General features: G+C 34.5%; 1 protein-coding gene and 1 long non-coding RNA gene across 2 annotated transcripts; both read right to left on the reverse strand.

Moving 5' to 3' along the window:
- Positions 1–1,451: 1,451 nt before the first annotated feature.
- On the reverse strand, positions 1,452–16,227 carry LOC127993848 (WD repeat-containing protein 36-like). The gene is made up of 23 exons (XM_052591756.1): positions 15,917–16,227; positions 13,249–13,276; positions 13,029–13,129; positions 12,830–12,947; positions 12,593–12,725; positions 11,871–11,925; positions 11,559–11,691; positions 11,301–11,476; positions 9,571–9,691; positions 9,413–9,478; positions 9,110–9,193; positions 8,331–8,485; positions 8,127–8,241; positions 7,874–8,039; positions 6,773–6,881; positions 6,581–6,660; positions 5,686–5,793; positions 4,631–4,728; positions 4,401–4,546; positions 4,175–4,291; positions 3,483–3,564; positions 3,195–3,382; positions 1,452–1,704 (listed from the first exon to the last, which is right to left on the reverse strand). The coding sequence occupies exons 1-23, from the start codon at positions 16,076–16,078 to the stop codon at positions 1,555–1,557; spliced, it is 2,691 nt and encodes an 896-aa protein (XP_052447716.1). The 5' UTR covers positions 16,079–16,227; the 3' UTR covers positions 1,452–1,554.
- Positions 16,228–16,625: 398 nt separating this feature from the next.
- LOC127988142 (uncharacterized) lies at positions 16,626–17,421 on the reverse strand. The gene is made up of 4 exons (XR_008161517.1): positions 17,302–17,421; positions 17,168–17,194; positions 16,935–17,033; positions 16,626–16,768 (listed from the first exon to the last, which is right to left on the reverse strand). It is a non-coding gene; the product is annotated as an uncharacterized LOC127988142 (long non-coding RNA).
- Positions 17,422–17,934: the final 513 nt, after the last annotated feature.

Raw genomic sequence — 17,934 nt, forward strand, 5'->3', positions numbered from 1 at the left:
CAATTAGGATTATTTTTCCATGGACATTAATTACAGTATTAAAAACTATTATTTAAATATGGCAAAATGTACTATACTGTAATAGTATCTGCCAATATTGTTATTATTATTATTATTGAATGACTTATATGACTGTATAAATCCAAGTATGTATTTCCATCTGATATCAACTTTTTTAAGTTGTTCTGAAACACCAGAACGTTTTACTGAAACTTTTACCCAATACCTCGAAGCATGTACTTTTATTTCAGTCTTCTTTCGTTATATGACAGCAATTCCCTTGCCAAGCTAGACTTAATGTGCAATATTGAGGATCTTTTCCTTTAATTTTCAAATATACCACCTTCAATGGTGTTTTGAAAGTGCTATGAGGTAGAAATCAGCCACACTGAGTCCTGATCTGTGCTGGCCTGCATGACTGGTCATCCTTTAAAGCTCAAGCAGTGCAGGAGTGTTCTGGGCTCCACACTGAGAGACCCATCTGTTCAGTATCTGCTCAACGCAAAACAACCACAATCCCAACTAACCAGCAGCATCCCTCTCATCTCACACATTCACTTCCTCAAGGCTCAGTCATACAAATAATAAAAACTGGGAGGCAATGTAGAATCTGTAAGCAAAATAATATAGGTTTGTGTGTATACATAAATACATTCATTTATATATGTATATATATATATATATATATATATATATATATATATATATATATACATACACACACACACACACACATATATATATTATGCACATTGGTCCAAATATTTGAACACTTAACATGTATGAATATCATGGCTTTAGAGAATAAAATAAGAAATCAAACTACTTTTTTTTTTTTTTAAGGAATAGTTCACCAAAATCCTCAGTGATTGGATGCCATCAGAATGAGAGTCAAAACAGCTGATAGAAACATTACAATGATAAACAAGCAATTAACTCAACTTGAGTCCATCAATTAACGAATTGTGATGCAAAAAGCTGAATGTTTGTAATAAATAATCATTAAGAGTTTTTTTTTTTTTTGACTATAAGACAAGTCCTCTATCAATTTTACTTTCTCCAGTGAAAAGGTAATCTTGACTGAATAAGGAGAGAAATATGCACAGATCAAAAACCATTTACAAGCAAAACGGTTCCAAACAAATATGTTTGTGTATTTTGATATGACAAGACAAGAGAGGATGGAAATTTTCACTATTAGTCTTTTTTTTTTTTTTTTTTTGGCCAGAGCCAATTGTAATGTTTTTATCAGTGGTTTAGTCTTGTTCTGACGGCACCCATTCACTACAGATGATCCACTGGTGAGCAAGTGATGTGACGCTACATTTCTTTTCTGATGAAGAAACAATCTCATCTACATTTTGGACGGCCTAATAAAATTTACAACTTTAAACTTTGAACATTAATAGTGAAAATCCGACCTTAAAATAAAGCGACTAAAGAAAACTCAAAACTTTTCAGTTGTTTTAATAAAACAGGACAAGAACATTTAGTCCGATACAAACAGTCAACAACAGCTCAGAAAAGCAAAAGGAGGTCTATGAGAAATGTGCTTTACAGTAGTGCACTCTTGATATAAGACAACAGACATATGTTCTGATTTAGGAGCGTCTGCATGGACATCCATGTCTCCTCCAGGTGTGCCGACACACTTTCTGCCTCCTCCATCAGTTCAGGCTGCTCTGCGATGAACCGAAGATGGAGCTGGAACAGGAAGACGACACGTTAAAGAGTTTAAAATTCTAATACCTTTAAAGTCAAACACTCCAAACTGTTCTGTTACTTGATGTTGTTAAGATGTAATTAAATTAATGTTTATAAAGTGAATTCTTTTAACAGTATTTATAGTTTACCGTCCACGAAAGGTGTTGAACTATAAACCATAAAGGGAAAAGGTTTCATATACGTTTGCTGCCATCTGCTGTTTAAAAAACAAACAAATCCAGTGTTTCCTATACAGCAAAATTACAACTTTCATGCATAATTTCTCTATGCATGTATAAATACTGTGACAAATTCATAACCAATTGGAACCAATTCACGTTTGTTGTAGCCCTTTTATAAATGACAAAAAATAGAACTTTTGAATTATAAATACTTATAAATAAATAAATAAATACATATAAATGTATATATTAAATCATGTTTTATATTAGTAAAACCATGTTCAATACATAATTAACATATTTACACAGATGGCTAAAAGTTTGGTAAAATTATGATTATTAAATGTTTTTGAGAGAAGCCTCTCATGCTCACTATAGCATTTGATTTATTTGATCAAAAGTACAGCAAAAACTGTAATATTGTTAATTTTTAATATAATCTTAAAGGACTGTTTACTATTTGAACATGCCTTTAAAAAAAAAAAGTCTCAAAAAGCTGAAAAGAGTTTTTGCTGCTTGATATTTTTGTGGAATAGCATTTATGTGAAATAGAATCTTTTCATAACATTATAAAATTTCTATACATTCAAAATACATTTTTACAGAATAATACTATACATTTATTATTATTATTATTGTACTACTAATTCCAACCTTTCATACCATAGTGTTTTACAGTTTGCATAAAAATATTAAGCATTAAAATCTGTTTTCAACCTAAAAATAAGAAATGCTTTTGAGCACAAAATCATCATATATTAGAATGATTTCTGAAGGATCATGTGCCATATGAAAATATATTCAAACAGAAATAGTAGTTATTTTAAAATGAATGAACTAAATTATACTTCTATTTACTGTATTTCTAAATAAATGAATGCAGCCTTTTATTTTATACTAAATTCAAAAATTGTTTATAGTACATTTTAATTTCCTGTGGAACTGCATTATCAAACATGAATTAATTTGTATCAAAAAATATGACATTAATATTATATTCTACATATTTTATTCTTCTATATTCTAAACATTTAAGTTAAGGTGAAATAAAAAATGTAATTAAATTTAAAACAGCATTCCACAGTCTTTGTTTGGAATGTGGATGAGTTCTGTGGAACAGGGTTTTTAGATCAATATAATGTTTAACAGTGAACATGGGCTTCCCATCATGTCTACAGTCTTGTCATGGTCGGTTGGGCCAGAAACCTGCAGTTCCTACAAAAAAAAGTCTTGTACTGGAACTAAAAGCTCAACTATTGTGTTATAAAGTAGATAAGCATAAACATCAGCAGATTGCTCACATCGTACCTTTAGGAACAATGCTAGGTAGGCTTGAGCCAGGTCGAAATCTCTTTTGGACTGAAGTATGCTGCTGATCATCTTAAGGAAGCTCTCCATAACTCGGACTTCTCCACCCAAATCTGGTGACAGGGCCCGAAGTTCAGTTTCAATGGCAGAGGGGCCTAACTCTCTCAACAGCTTTACTGGCTCCTCATCTATCAAGAGGAAACGGATGATTAACACAGCCATCATTCACATTACAAACACAAATTCAATAGAACAGCATCATTTCAAATGAAAGCATAAAGGGCTTACATGAGTTGTTGTCTAAAGCCTTCTCAAGCTGAAGATAGAAGGAGGACTTCTGTGCCAACACTCCCAAGTTGACAATTTTAGACTGAAAAACAGAGAGACTTTTTTAAAATGTCATATATGTATATTATATTTAAATATACTTCATTTAATTACATACAAATAACAAATACAAACAGCAAACCTGTGAAATGTTTACAATTTAATATAACTTTCCTATTTTAATATACATCTTAAAAAGTTATTTTTTCAAAGCTGAAATTTCAGCAGCCACTCCAGCATACAGTGTCACATGATCCTTCAGAAATCTTTCTAATATCCTGTATCGAGGCTCAAGAAACATTTCTTATAATTATGAATACTGAGCGTAACAAACTAAAAATCTTTACTTTCACTAATAATCAATTTAAATAATCTGTACGGAATATTTTTATGCTTTTTTTTTTCTCATGGTGGGTTAGGTAAAAATATAAACATGACATAAATCTATAAAATAAATAATGTTTTCTTATTTTAACCAGTCAATTTTTTTAACTACATTTATATGTATATTTATATGTATATATATATAGATTTTTTTAACCATCAAAACACTGAAACCCCCTGATTTTTATGATCTTAAAATTAACAAATAAATTCCCAACAACAATAAATAGTACACTAAACTCGACAGAGACATTATCAAGAACATGTACCTGATCCTCTGAGGGAGTGCTGGGGAGTGCAAACTGGGGCACCAGCCCTGGAATGGTGGGAATGAAGAAGGGTGCAGCTTTGGGCAATTTCGGAGGCTCTTTGGGTTTGTTCTTTTTCTGTAGATGCAGATTTTTATTTGATTTTAAAAGGTATGTAATGGTCTTTCAAACACATCACAGTTAAGCACAGACCACTGTTGTTTTCCCTATTTTTACACACACATACCTTGATGATGTCCAGGTGCAGCAGGTTCTTCCAGCGTGAGTCCGGAAGCAGAGAGAGTGTGATCAGATGCTCGTCCAGCTGTGCTGGTGAAATGTACTCATCCATCTCAGAGCTGTCAGCATCTAAAATGTCCTCCTCTTCTGTATCTGTTGACAAGCACACAATCAATGGGACTTAGTCTCAAGTTAAATGATTTCAAAGTTATAATCAATATAAAAATGTGTTGGCACCTCTGCTTGGGCAGGTGCCTGGCAGCATGATCACAGTCGGCTCGTAGTCTGCAGGTAGAGGGCGCAATGACACCATACTGCACAGTGTGTTGTTGGACCTAGAGAAAAACAGAAAGCAAGGCTGAATATGCAATATTTCATAAAGCAAAGTCTTTGAATCATGAAACTAAAAGCCAATGGTCATTACAGGCTATGTACTTCAGGCTAAATACAATAATGACTGAGTAGAAAAACACAAATCAAAGTTCCTCAGAAGTCCGATGTATCATATTTGATACATTTTAACATGATTATCCATGGATCACTTTTTACTTATGTTTACTTCATAAACAAGGTAGCACAGCAAAAAGACACGTACCACGATCAGATTAAATGTAAAAGTATGAACTATCAATCAGACGACATCAGAAGGTTTTAGTAGACTGTGTACAACAGGGTTTTAAAGTAAAGCTTTGATCATTTGATAATCACCTATGATACAATAGGCTTTATAGGGTTAACATTTCTACAATACAAAATATGTCAAACGCAAATAGCAAATTTTATGTATGCAGTGAATACCTATTTGGCCTACAACAACAAAGCATACATTGCTTGGGTTCTGTATCCCAATGAACTCAACTTAACCTTGCATTTCAAGCGTGAGTCACAGTAAGTCACTGCATTTTGTCTCATTTTTGACTGATCATTTTATCACACTGACAAGAGTTATGCATTTTCATAAGATGTGACATTTATGTATGTTTATGTTCTGCTGCCATAGAAAAGAGCAGCCTGAACATTTCTCAAAGCTTCTAATTTTGTGTTGTATGGAGAAAAAGAAACAAGGTTAGCACGAGTAAATGAACTAAAACTATTTATTCCTTTTAAAAAAAATGATGCCATTCATACAATCATTAGCAGATTAATGTCGCAACCTCAAGAACTCAACCCACGATACCTTTTCCCTGTTCAGTCATTAGCTAATTGTTTTCCAAAATTCTACTGTTCTACTGAAATAACTAATAGTAAAAACAAGAGTTGACAGAGACGGTATCTGCAAGGAAATCTCTTACCATAAGTAAATACCTAGACCATCGACATGTGAAGAGGCCAGGAAGTTCCCGGTAGGGGACATACTGAGACTGACGGCTGCTGCGTCTACCAGGAAACAGTCGACCAAACTATGAAAGACAACAAGAGAATGTGGAAGGGTATGAAAGTGTGAAAGGAAATCATTCAGTCACTCAGTTGGGCCATAGGGGACTTCATGGGCTAGAGGAATCCCCGTTAGACAAATGAAAATATATCCGACATACTAAATGTCACTACGGCCAAATCTTTGAAAGATAATAATTATCTCTGAATTTGGTTTTACTGGTTACTTTGAAAACGATCGGTGACTGAGTAAACAGAAAAGGTCATCACAAATATCTAACCAGTAAATAATATAGAAAGTGGAAAAGGTGTCACTGGACTGGCCTGGTCTTTCCCTCCTTCAAAAGGCTACTTTTGTGGGTTGTAGTAGATGCAATGATGCAATCTTACTTAGCACCCCAAGCATCACCTGTGACATAGATGTTACAAGACACGCACTTAAAGAATTTAGGTTTATGCCTGGGTTCTACAGTTACTTTCTTTTAGGGCCAGACTGTCCCAATTGAAAAAAATACAAAATAAAATAAACAAATAAAATGAAACATTTACTAACTTAATAAACACTAGAAATGCCTATTTCAGTTCTCCTCACTCTACAAAAAAAAAACAAAAAAAACTTTTAATTGAATTCTATTCAGAGAACTGGAATGAAAAATTATACAACCTTCAATTATAGTGGCATTCATTTTAACCAACAGCCTGAACATATTTATTTAAAGTGAAACTGAAACATGCAATGATAATCTAAGCAACTTCCTCCATTAATAATAGGGTTGAGCTGAACATCCTTGGTTTACGCTTTAAACTTTATACCTGCCAGATGGAAGATCCCATGTTCTGATGGTGCAGTCCATAGACGCTGTAATCAGCCAACGTCCATCTGGACTAAACGTCTGGGCAAAAAGCATTCAGCAAATTTCTTAAACACTTACTAATACACTTGTGTTCAACAAAGAAATGTGTGAATCTCAAATGGAATGTGTAAAACTTGTCCCTTTAGCTCACCATGTCGTTGATCTGCCCACGGTGTCCAGAGAATCTGCGGACAGTCCTCCTTGTCTCCATGTCTAGGATGTAAATGGTAAAATCATCCAGAGCGATGGCGAGCATCCCGCTGTTGGGAGAGATCAAGCAGAAATCAACTTTATTCAAACAATGTCATCTCTGGAAATGGCGTAAAATGATTTCCCTTCTCATGCACCCACTGTTGCCAGGTACATCCAGAATGTACTTAATCTACTTAAAATGAACGAAAATTCAGTAAAATCTAAAGGTTTTTCAACCTTGGACTTGGATCATTTTAAAACATTTCACTAAAATTGACATGAAATGGAACAGAATGGAATATAGAGTGAAGTACCTCAAAGTTCTGTCCTGGACCCTATTTTATTTAGTCTTTGCGTTACATTCATTTGAAATTTTGAGAGAAATAAAAACTATATACTTAATTCTTATAGCTAGTTATAGCAAATTTAAGTGATTTCAGCCATACTAACAATACTGACATATGGGTATCACAAAAATATAATTTTCACTGAGGGCGAATATTCAAAACAGAAACAATGTGATTTGTTCAAATGGTCTGATTAAATCAAAAAGTTTGATCTTTTCATGAATTTTCATGAACCTGTTATAATTATGCAGCAACTCATTAGCATTTTGTATGGTCTTTTATGAACTATTATTCATGCTAATATACACATAAATTACATTTGAATTATACGAATAGAATCACCAGTTGCTAATACATTCAGAAAGAAGCTTACAAGTTTTGACATTGTTAGTGACATTCGCTATGATAAAAATATCATCTGTAATCATGAGTGCAATGGTATGCCTTAAATCAACATTAATTTATGCTGAAGAGTCAAAGTCAAGTCAAAGCCCAGCTCCTATAAACAATGCTCCTCACTAAGCAACTTGCATTTTCACGTCTCAACTGCTAATCTTGCATACAGTGAAAATATGTTTTTATTTAGCTATAAACCAAATGATGACCATCTCCATTTCATTCAATGATTTTGAAACTGAAAATTACTTTTTGGTCATTAATTTAACCTGCATTTCAAATGAAAAAGCGGGGAAATGAATGAATGTCTCTAATACCTCTCCCTGTGAAGCAGAGATGACGCTGGGGCAGCTGGCAGGCTGTGTGTATGTAACAGCTCCTTGGATTTGAACCTCCAGATTTTCAGAAGGCGATCTGCTCCCACACTAACAGTCAACTGGTTCAGAGCATCCACAGAGACCCCGCGAACAGCCCCTGCATGTGCTGCACACACACACACACACACAAATGTCATTAAAATCAGAATGTACAAGGCATGTATTTCGCCAGAAATACAGATGTTTAACTCACCCTTGTCCTCCCCATAATGTCCTCGATGAAAACCAGACTGCATGTTGTACACATCAATGTGTCCTGAAGACAGTGCAATCACTGCAAAGTTTCCGCAGGATGTGATATCAACAGCCTGGACAACATATGGCCCAAATGGGATTTGAAATCATCTGTTATAAAGCTAAATAATCATGTGAACACACATATTATCTACAAACTTACAGTTGCATGGACATTGAGGCTACGGTTCTTGTTGAAGCGTTCAGGTTCCAGCTTGTGAGCACCAATCGAACCTTTCTGATAGTTCCATGTCGTGGTCACAAGGAAACCACGGTGGCATGCAATAATGCCATCCCAGTCACTCTGACGAGAAGTTTCTATACAAAATAGCATCAGTAGGTTTATAGACTTTACAGAGTTATGGATTTCAGTATTTTTTATTTATTTAGTTCTTTATTGGGTAATTCTAACACTGCTTTGGATATAAAGAGATCTATAAACTCAAGATTTAAACATTTTAAAGGGATAATTCATCCAACAAAAACAAAAAAAAGGGGTAAACCCTCATGTCTTTCCAAACAACATCTTCGGAAAACAAATGAACATATTTTTTAAGAAGTTCAATATTTTTAAGAAACCTAAACGTGTGCACTTCACACAATTGAGCTTCTGTTTATCATAATTGATGTGCTCTTTGTATGTCGGTTGTTTAATATTTGTATGTGAATAAAAGGCCATAATATATATGGAGAATTTAAATAGATCGCTCGATTCATATGGATTATTTCACAATGTATTTGTGTGCTTTTTGAAGATTGAAAATGTTGCTTGTGTGACTTACAATGGATGGACAAAATTGATGAAAGAATATGAAAAATATCCTCATTTGTGTTACAAACATGAACAAAAGTTTAATGATGAGGGAATGATGGCAGAACTTTCATTTTGGGGTGAACCAACCGATTTTAAAATGTAAACATAATTCGAAATAAAAATCACACCTGCAGCAAAAGTGGTGATGGCTGGAAGTTTCGCCGTGTCATTCATCACGCCTTTCTTTTTAGCTCTCGTTTTGTTGAGGGTGCCTGTTGGTTAACATGACTATTGAAGCCTTATACAGTGCAAATACTACATGAAGCAAAACAGAATGACACCAGTCTCCATAACGGGAAAATGCTCATCATTATGAGCTAAAAAAGTGCTGTGTGCAGTGTTACACTGAAAATACTTTCTACTAATGTGAAAAGACAAGTAACTATTGTACATTTACATGCACTAACAAAAACATGCCAAGTAGTTATTACCGTGCCCCAAACTCTTGTTGAATCTTTCGTGAACAGTTGAAAATGACTGCAAAGTGCCATCTTGACCTATAACGAGATGACAAATTAACATCATTATGATTGAATACATTTGTCTACAATGATCTCCCTTGTCTACAATCCTTGATTTATGACAGTACCTGCACTAAGAATGTTTAAGCTGCTCTGGTCGTGGTGCCGAATCTTTGTTGGTGGGGCGCTGTGACCCGTCCGCTGTCTTAGCAGACGGCCATCTCCTCCGGCAACATCAAAAATCCACACCTACATCACACAAGCCATTGTTTAGTGGCATTCAGCACATTGGGATTCTATTAAGAGCTGCCCGATAAATGATATCATATCGAGATCATGATAAAATTTGTGTCAATAGCGATGATGAGCGCTTCACATTTTTACTCGGTATGGATTAATCTAACAGTCGATCACACAGCAGAAATAAACGTGACAACAGCCAGTCAGTGCATGTCTGTGTGTGAATGAATGTCACAGTTTTCGTCTGATACACAAACTATAGCTCACTGTGTTTTCAGCATCTGCATCTCAATATATGAGGACAACAACAGATGGAGTTTGTTTCTAGAGCCGCCCCTGATTTACATTTCAGAGAAAAAAATTGAGTAAAATATTGAAACGGACACAATGTCAATCTTTCAAAATTAATGTTTGGTTTAAATTGAAGAAATTATGGCACAAATACACGTGACCCTGGACCAAAAAAACAGTATTATGTCGCTGGGGTATATTTTTAGCAATAGCCAAAACATGGTATGGATCAAAATTATATATTTTTCTTTTACGCAAAAAATCATTAAGATATTAAGATCATGTTTCATGAAGATGAAACCGTAAATATATCACAACCTAATTTTTGATTACTAATATGCATTGCTAAGAACTTTAAATGTGATTTTCTCAGTATTTTTATTTTTTTGCACCCTCAGTTTCCAGATTTTCAAATAGTTGTATCTAGGCCAAATATTGTCCTATCCTAACAAACCATGCATCAAAGGAAAGCTTATTTATTCAGCAGAAATTGAACCTAATGATTGGTTTTGTGGCCCAGGGTCACATATCACTATTGTAATTAGTAATTACCAAATTAATTGTCACCCCGTCCCGTATATGGGACGCCTACGTTGACTATACTATATTACAATCAAATCTAATCTAATCTTGACAAACTATGTATCGTTGGAAAGGTCTAAGACTCCCAAATATATATTTTGCCAATATTTTTTGGTAAAAATTATGTAGGAAAAGTAATAGACTAATTTATGACAAGAGTGCACCCTCAGAAATCTACATTACAAAAGGAGTTTTGACCTTTGTTTAAAAAAAAGACTTCTTCATTGCCTTTTTCTCTATCACATTTTAGAAATCATCAGAAGTTATATATCACTTGAAAACATAAAATCTAAAAATTCATCCTTTAAAACCCATTTTAAAATCAGACATTGCATTACCATGTAAATGGCACATCAAAATCATGTTACAAATTTTTTTCAGTCATGAATTATAAAAATTTAGGTTTGTATCATGCACATTCAAGTCTATCTTCAAAAACATGAGTGACAGTTAACAGGGAAAAAAAAAACAAAAAAAACGTATTAGATACATTTGTACTGAATCATATAGCATTTAAGGGAAAATTGATTCCATGGTTCCCCAAAAGGTCTCTTACTCTATAGAGTTTAATAAGTTATGTTTACATTCATTCTCATAATCTAACAAACAAGTGTAAAGCATTTCCTTCCCCATTAATATAAATCGATATCTTATGATATGGAAAAAATACTGTGATAACATTTTTGGCCATATCACCCAACCCTAATAAAATCTGAATAATTCACATCATGCAAAAAAAACAAACCCGTATGGCATTGTCTGCTCCATTGGTGATCAGGAGCGGTTCGTTTTGAAGAAACGTGAGACCAGCGATGGCTGTTGTGTGAGCATCGCGCATCTGACTGACAAATTTCTTCTCCTCTAAATCCCACAGACCAATGTGTCCAATAGGACTGCCAGAAGCCATTATTGGATGTCCATCTGCATGGCAAGGACAAAGTAAGACAATACAATGGGAGCCGAAAAGTATAGTATAAACAAGGTATAATAGTATACACATCACCTGTCCTGAAAGATAAAGCTGTGACGGGACCCCAGTCTTGTTGGAACTTCATCAGTGTTTCATCGAATCTGATATTGTGAACGATGATCTGCCCAGACGCTAAACCCACACCCACAACATCTACAGCTGGAGTCTGAAGACAAACATTACACACTAGTAACCACTGATCTATGAAAGTAGGACTGGTTGATGGGTCATCCACCAACTGACTAATTGAGAGAGTTTTAACATGCATCTTTGTTAGTTCTGTGCAAAGGTTTTTTATATTCAGTGGTGAAATTAAATTAAAATAAAGAAAGTAATAGGACTAACCTGTTGAAGAACAGTAACAGCAGATGCCCATCCAGGAAATGTGTACAAGAGTTTGCTGAAGTAAGAAAAGCAGAATTCAGTTTCAATTTTTATCATCAAACAACATTTGCAGTACTACACTACATGTACCTCGACATAATTAACAAAGGTTGAGCCTCAAAAGTTCTGTTAAGAAATTCTAATAAATAAATATAATAATGTAGTGTAAATATATATATATATATATATATATATATATATATATATATATATATATATATATATATATAGTTTCTATTTGAATCTTTAATAATAATTGAAATATTTTAACATTTCAATAATGTAATATAAAAAATTATTACAAAATTATAAAAAATGTTAAAAGTTATGTCTGAAATAGAACATTTCTGTAAAATTACGAAAGTCTTTACAGTCACTTTGGACAATTTAATGCATCTTTGTTCAATTAAAGCATTATTTATTTATTATTTTAAAAAGTAATCTACATCATAGCAGCATTTGGTGTGCTGGATTTAATTATGCTGACATTCATACTATTTTTGTAACTATAAAATTCTATGGTTATACAAAATGTGTTTACTGTAATGTTTCTATAACCCATACAAATAATCAAAAATAATTTTTAAATTCCATAATTTAACTGTATATACACAAACTTCCTAAGTCACTTTAAACACCACAAATGTCATCAAGTACCCTCAACTTTCATCAGAAGTGCATACTTTGATTTGACGTTCCATAACTGTAGACTCCCTTGACTGCTTCCGAACAGGATTTTGTTCAGGTAGGTGCTCGGATGCATCAAAGCAGATACTTCAAATGATGCTTTGTCATATGAAATCTGCAGGTATGTGTCTGCAATGTGAAAAAGACGAAATATGTTACATGCACTGTGGAGATATCCTTGTTTCTTCTCCAAGAAAGAAATGTAAACCTAGCAAAAACAGTAACAAACCAACCCTCAGACTCCACATCCCAGATTATGACAACATTATCCTTGTCAACAGAAATCAGATGATCTCCGAAAGGCAACAGTAAGTGCACATCAGCTTGATGGCCTGTGTATGTGTGAACAACCTGGATGGCAAAAAGAAATATTAAAGCTTCAAACTCATTTTTATTTAATCGGAGTCAGTTATGCATCATTTTATGCTTTACCTCTTTGTTTTTTGCAAAAGCGGAGATAAGTTTTCCGTATGCAGCATAGACAAGCATACGATCTGCCGCCAGGGATGAAATGTCTTCTGGGAGGGCATTACCTAAACAGGTGGTTATTACAACTGTTTTGATCAAATGCATATGGGAACTATAATTGTTTGATCATGGATTCTCAGAAAATGCACTGTACTGTAAAATAAATGTACTGGACTGTACTTACTGACTGCAACGATTCCGAGTTTCTTCACCTGCCAGAAAAAAAGACGGGTTTATTTTATACTTCACTGAAACAATTATCGTAAACTAATGAAACCCAATGTTTTATTACTTATAATTATTAACAGAGTGATTATATAAGTATTACAACTAAACATGTATTCTAACTTTAACACCTCCATATTTGGTTGATTACTGTATCTAAAGCATGAGTTACACTTTTTTTTTTTTTTTTTCAGCGGTCCTGTTACAGTAAAATTACAGAGCAATATCAACAATGAATAGAGTTTAGTTTGGTTTAGTTGATTGTAATTACACAATTTACAGTTACTGCAGTGAGTAATAATTATAATGCATAAAAATGTGTTAAAAAAAAAACGGTAACCAAAGTATGCATGAAATTAATCGGTTACTTTGAAAACATAGATTTCTAAACCAGTTTAATCAGTGTCAAAACTACTATTACTGTAACTGTACTACCCAAAAGTGAGAAGTTACACGGAGTTAAGTACCGATGTGGCTACTTTTTTTGGATGTGGTCTCACAGTACAACCCTTGGCAAAAAAATTATAGAATCAGCACACTTTAAAGAAGCTCACACAAATGTTTTAATCACTAATCACAGATAAGACTCAAAATTATTTTTGTTTAATAATCCACCATTCTGGTTATGTGAAACACACCTCAAATGAGATTAAATGACCTAAAGGGGAAAAAAAATATGTATATCAACTAGAGGAAAAAAATATGGAATAATCATTCAGGCGTGGACTTCACTAATGAAAAACGATATTCTTCATCAAGCTGGTTCCAGCTTTCTCAAATAGCAGTTGACAGATCAACTTTGCAAGAGTTTTTTTTCTATTTCCACCATGAATTTTACATACCGTTCCATACCAAAAGTATCGCGATTCTCAGAAATGAAAAACGTCACGATTCCTACATTTATTAGTATCGATACTTCAAAGAATGACTGCGCTCCAGATTTGTAAGAGACGTATTATTTCATGTTGGTGTGTGCAACGCATGCTTCCAGTGCCTCCCTATGGACGTCTGTGTTTTTTCTCCTCACGCAAGCAGCAAAAAAAGCACTACAGCGAGATGCTGCATTAGTGGCTTTACTAAACTGATTTGGCTTTACTAAAATGTGTGCATATTCGCATTAAATAGTTTAAATAAGTTGTTCAGATGAACAAAGCACCAGGTTTTCTTGAATAATTAACATTTTAATTGTTTGGTCAGACAGTTCATATATAATATTCACATTGAACGTGGAGTTATGTCCTTTATGCTAAATATGAAAACGAGTGTATCTGCACAGCACCTATAACTGTGCTTTGTATCTGCTGATCGCTGATCGAGATTTACATGCTTGGCTCACTGACCCTGTATATTCATTCATTTCGCTCATAAACGAGATGTGTCAGTTCATTCAACTCGTTCACGAATGAGAAGATCTCTCGATCTCGTTCAGTGAAGGGCGTATGGGTTCACTACATTCAACAAATCACGTGCTCCGTCACATCTTGAGTAACTTTGACAGGATGAAACAGGTCACAGAGCTGTTCACGAGCGGCGCATGTGCTGCTAATCGCAGCAGCAGTTTTAATATTTTGGCTGCATCCGAAAACTGAAAAATGCTGCCTTCTCAGGTCGCTTTCCCTTGTAGGAAGGTATCAAGGCACGTCCGAAATCAGTAGCTGTATCCGAAAACTTAGGCAGGATACATCTATGCTGCCTTCAAAAACCGGCCAGACGAAGTCATCTCAGGAGACAGGAAATGAAGCTAACTTTGATTTCGGACGTGCCTTGATGCCTTCCTACCTTGGAATGCGACCTCCGAAGGCAGCATTTTTCGGTTTTCGGATGCAGCCAGTGTCAGCTTCATTTCCTGTCTCCTGAGATGCCTTCGTCTGGCCAGTTTTTGAAGGCAGCATAGATGTACCCTTCGCTGCCTTCGATATCCCACAATCCTCTGCGTTCCATTCTGTGACAGTTAAGCCAAAAAATAAAGACGGCATCTGAATGTTGCCGTCGGTGGTCAGTTTGTGTGTAAATGTATGTTTCTGAACAACGTTTTCCACTTTTTATGTAATTTCTAGCGAGAAATTAATATAGCAGTAATGAAATATCCATTCAGTTATCACCAAAGCTCTCTATATTTTGCTGTCTATAGAAGCCTGACCGAAATCCGTTTCATGAGGTGCCTTCGGGCAAAACTGATGCCTGCAAAGTCATGCCTGATTAGACAGCAAGGCAGCAAGTCACCTGCCTAAGTTTTCTGATGCAGCCTTTATGTGACATGACATCAGACGCATTGGCATGTGTTACTGACCAGTGACACATGCCAATTGCATCTGTGCGTCAGATGTCATGTTACTTGTTAAAACTGCATCTCTTTATTTCTTCTAAAGTAAAAAAAAAACAAAAAAACAAGTGTGGTGATTTCATAATTTTGCCAGGGGTTATCGCATTTTGAACATTTAAAATGTCGGTATTCTTTGACATATGATACATAAGTCTACATACCACAGTACTTTTTAATAGTGGCACACTGATGTATGTAATATATTTACACTGTTTTCCACAGTAGCCTATGTCTTTAAAGTTATGTACCGATGTTTTCAAATGGCTCTCTAAAGCACTTCGCCGTTCGTTTATTCTGCACTTACATTATAGGTGTGGAAACACTGTCCGACAGCAGTGAGCACATAGAACTCTCTGTGTTTCTGATGGAAGCGAAGCACGTGCGCCAGATGATTCGAGTAAAGTCCCAGCGCCCTGAATCCAGAGAAGATCACGCTTCCTTTCTTTCCCGCAGACATATCGCTCATGTTCTTTCACTCGTGAAATCATAAACCTCACTGACTGTACACAAAATCCTGACAGATCTTTAATACCGTTTCCTCCACATTACTTTATCTGCATATGCAACCGCTGTTGTCAAACAGTGTTACACTAAACACGGTTCGTGTGGAAAAACTCTCGACAGCAGGTTCCTTTTCCTTAGCCGGTTGATAAACCAGCATCTATAGATGCTTTACCGGGGTTCCTACTCATCACATGTTGCTTTGTTGAAAGAGGTGTTATTGAATGAATTTAAGCGTATAATCTTTTACTGTCAAACTTTGTATAACATAATATATAGCTATTCTGTACATAGACTACACATAGAGAGTCTGTTAACTTAAAAAGAACAAATAAACACATTGACAGTGCATTGAACTTAAGACAAAACATTTTAAATATTTAATTTATTAACAAATATTTGAAAACAAAACATTCATGCTGTGCATATAGTGTACAATCATCCATACATTTCCAAACTGCTTGTCAGATTCAAGGTATTCTACAGTACATAGTCAACAATCAGCTTAGACTTTTTCTTCTTTTTTTTAAGTTGGAGTACCAGCTTTCGGCTTGGCTAAAACTTTCTTTGAAATAAATCCACACCAGCATTTCATGAAAGAGCTCACAGAGCAGTTCCTAGGGGATTGTACGGGGGGTTTATATGCACACTTCATCTAAAAAGAAAATGGCATGCATGTCATTTCTTGATAATTACAAATCTACATTGTAATAACAGCATTGTTAAAAAAAAAAAATATATATATATATATATATATAAAAATGTTTTTGCTCTGAACGTTAACATTATTAGTAATTGTAATGTAGTAAATTTGTTCTTACGATGCTGTTTCTTATCATCACTTGTATTTTCTCCACCACTGAACAGTTTCCACCTGAAGCCCAGGAGAAGATGCACGAAATATTTCTTCTGGAACGCGTCTGTTAAAACAAAAGGTAAATGCAACATAGTCAATATTATAACTTCTATTCTCTTTTTCCGCAGTATTTACTTATTTACTAGTAGTTTAACGTTTAACATGCTCATAATATTTATGAACTGGTAAATTACTTACTATTGATGAACAGTTCAAATTATTAGCCTGGCAGGGAAAAAGGCATATTTATAAGATTAAACGAGGCCAATAAGCAAGAATTACAAAAAATGAAACATTAAAATATATACAAAAATACCAGCATAAAGACATACCACCAAATGAGGATTTATTAAGTAAAGAGCCTCTTTTTGAGTAGTACGGAGGCATTCTGTCTTTTGATGTACTTGATTTGACCTGACGAAGTATAATGTGAGAACTACAAGCAACAACTCTGTGAGAGAAAAAAATAAAAAGTTAGACATAAGAAAAACATCACAACACATGCTCAGCAGGATAATGCAAAGGACATAGATCTTACCATAAAGCTTTCTGCTGTCCATCTTTGAACACTATTGCAAATCACAAAAGACACCCTCTTTTATACCTGAGTAAAAGGTTTACATCACGAAAGATTATGTGTGACAATGACTTGAAAATACGCGGTGACTCAAATCACATTACTTGTCGTCACCCCACACATTTTCATAGGAATTCCACAGATGTGACAGAATCACACAGAAAGGGCAAGGTATGTATGGATATTTTTTATTCAGTTTATATCAATTCTAAGCAATCAAGAACAAATATCATACTCATACTGCAATGCAATTTTCTTTCTATGATGTATTTGTTGTGGTGTTTCAAACACCAAGTTTGATAAAGATCACTATAGCTGTCCCACAAAATAAGATAAGAGTTGATACAATCTCATAAAAACTTTTTATAAAAAAAAAAAAAAAACCATC

This window comes from Carassius gibelio, chromosome A5 (genome assembly GCF_023724105.1).
Source record: "Carassius gibelio isolate Cgi1373 ecotype wild population from Czech Republic chromosome A5, carGib1.2-hapl.c, whole genome shotgun sequence".
Lineage (NCBI taxonomy): Eukaryota > Metazoa > Chordata > Actinopteri > Cypriniformes > Cyprinidae > Carassius > Carassius gibelio.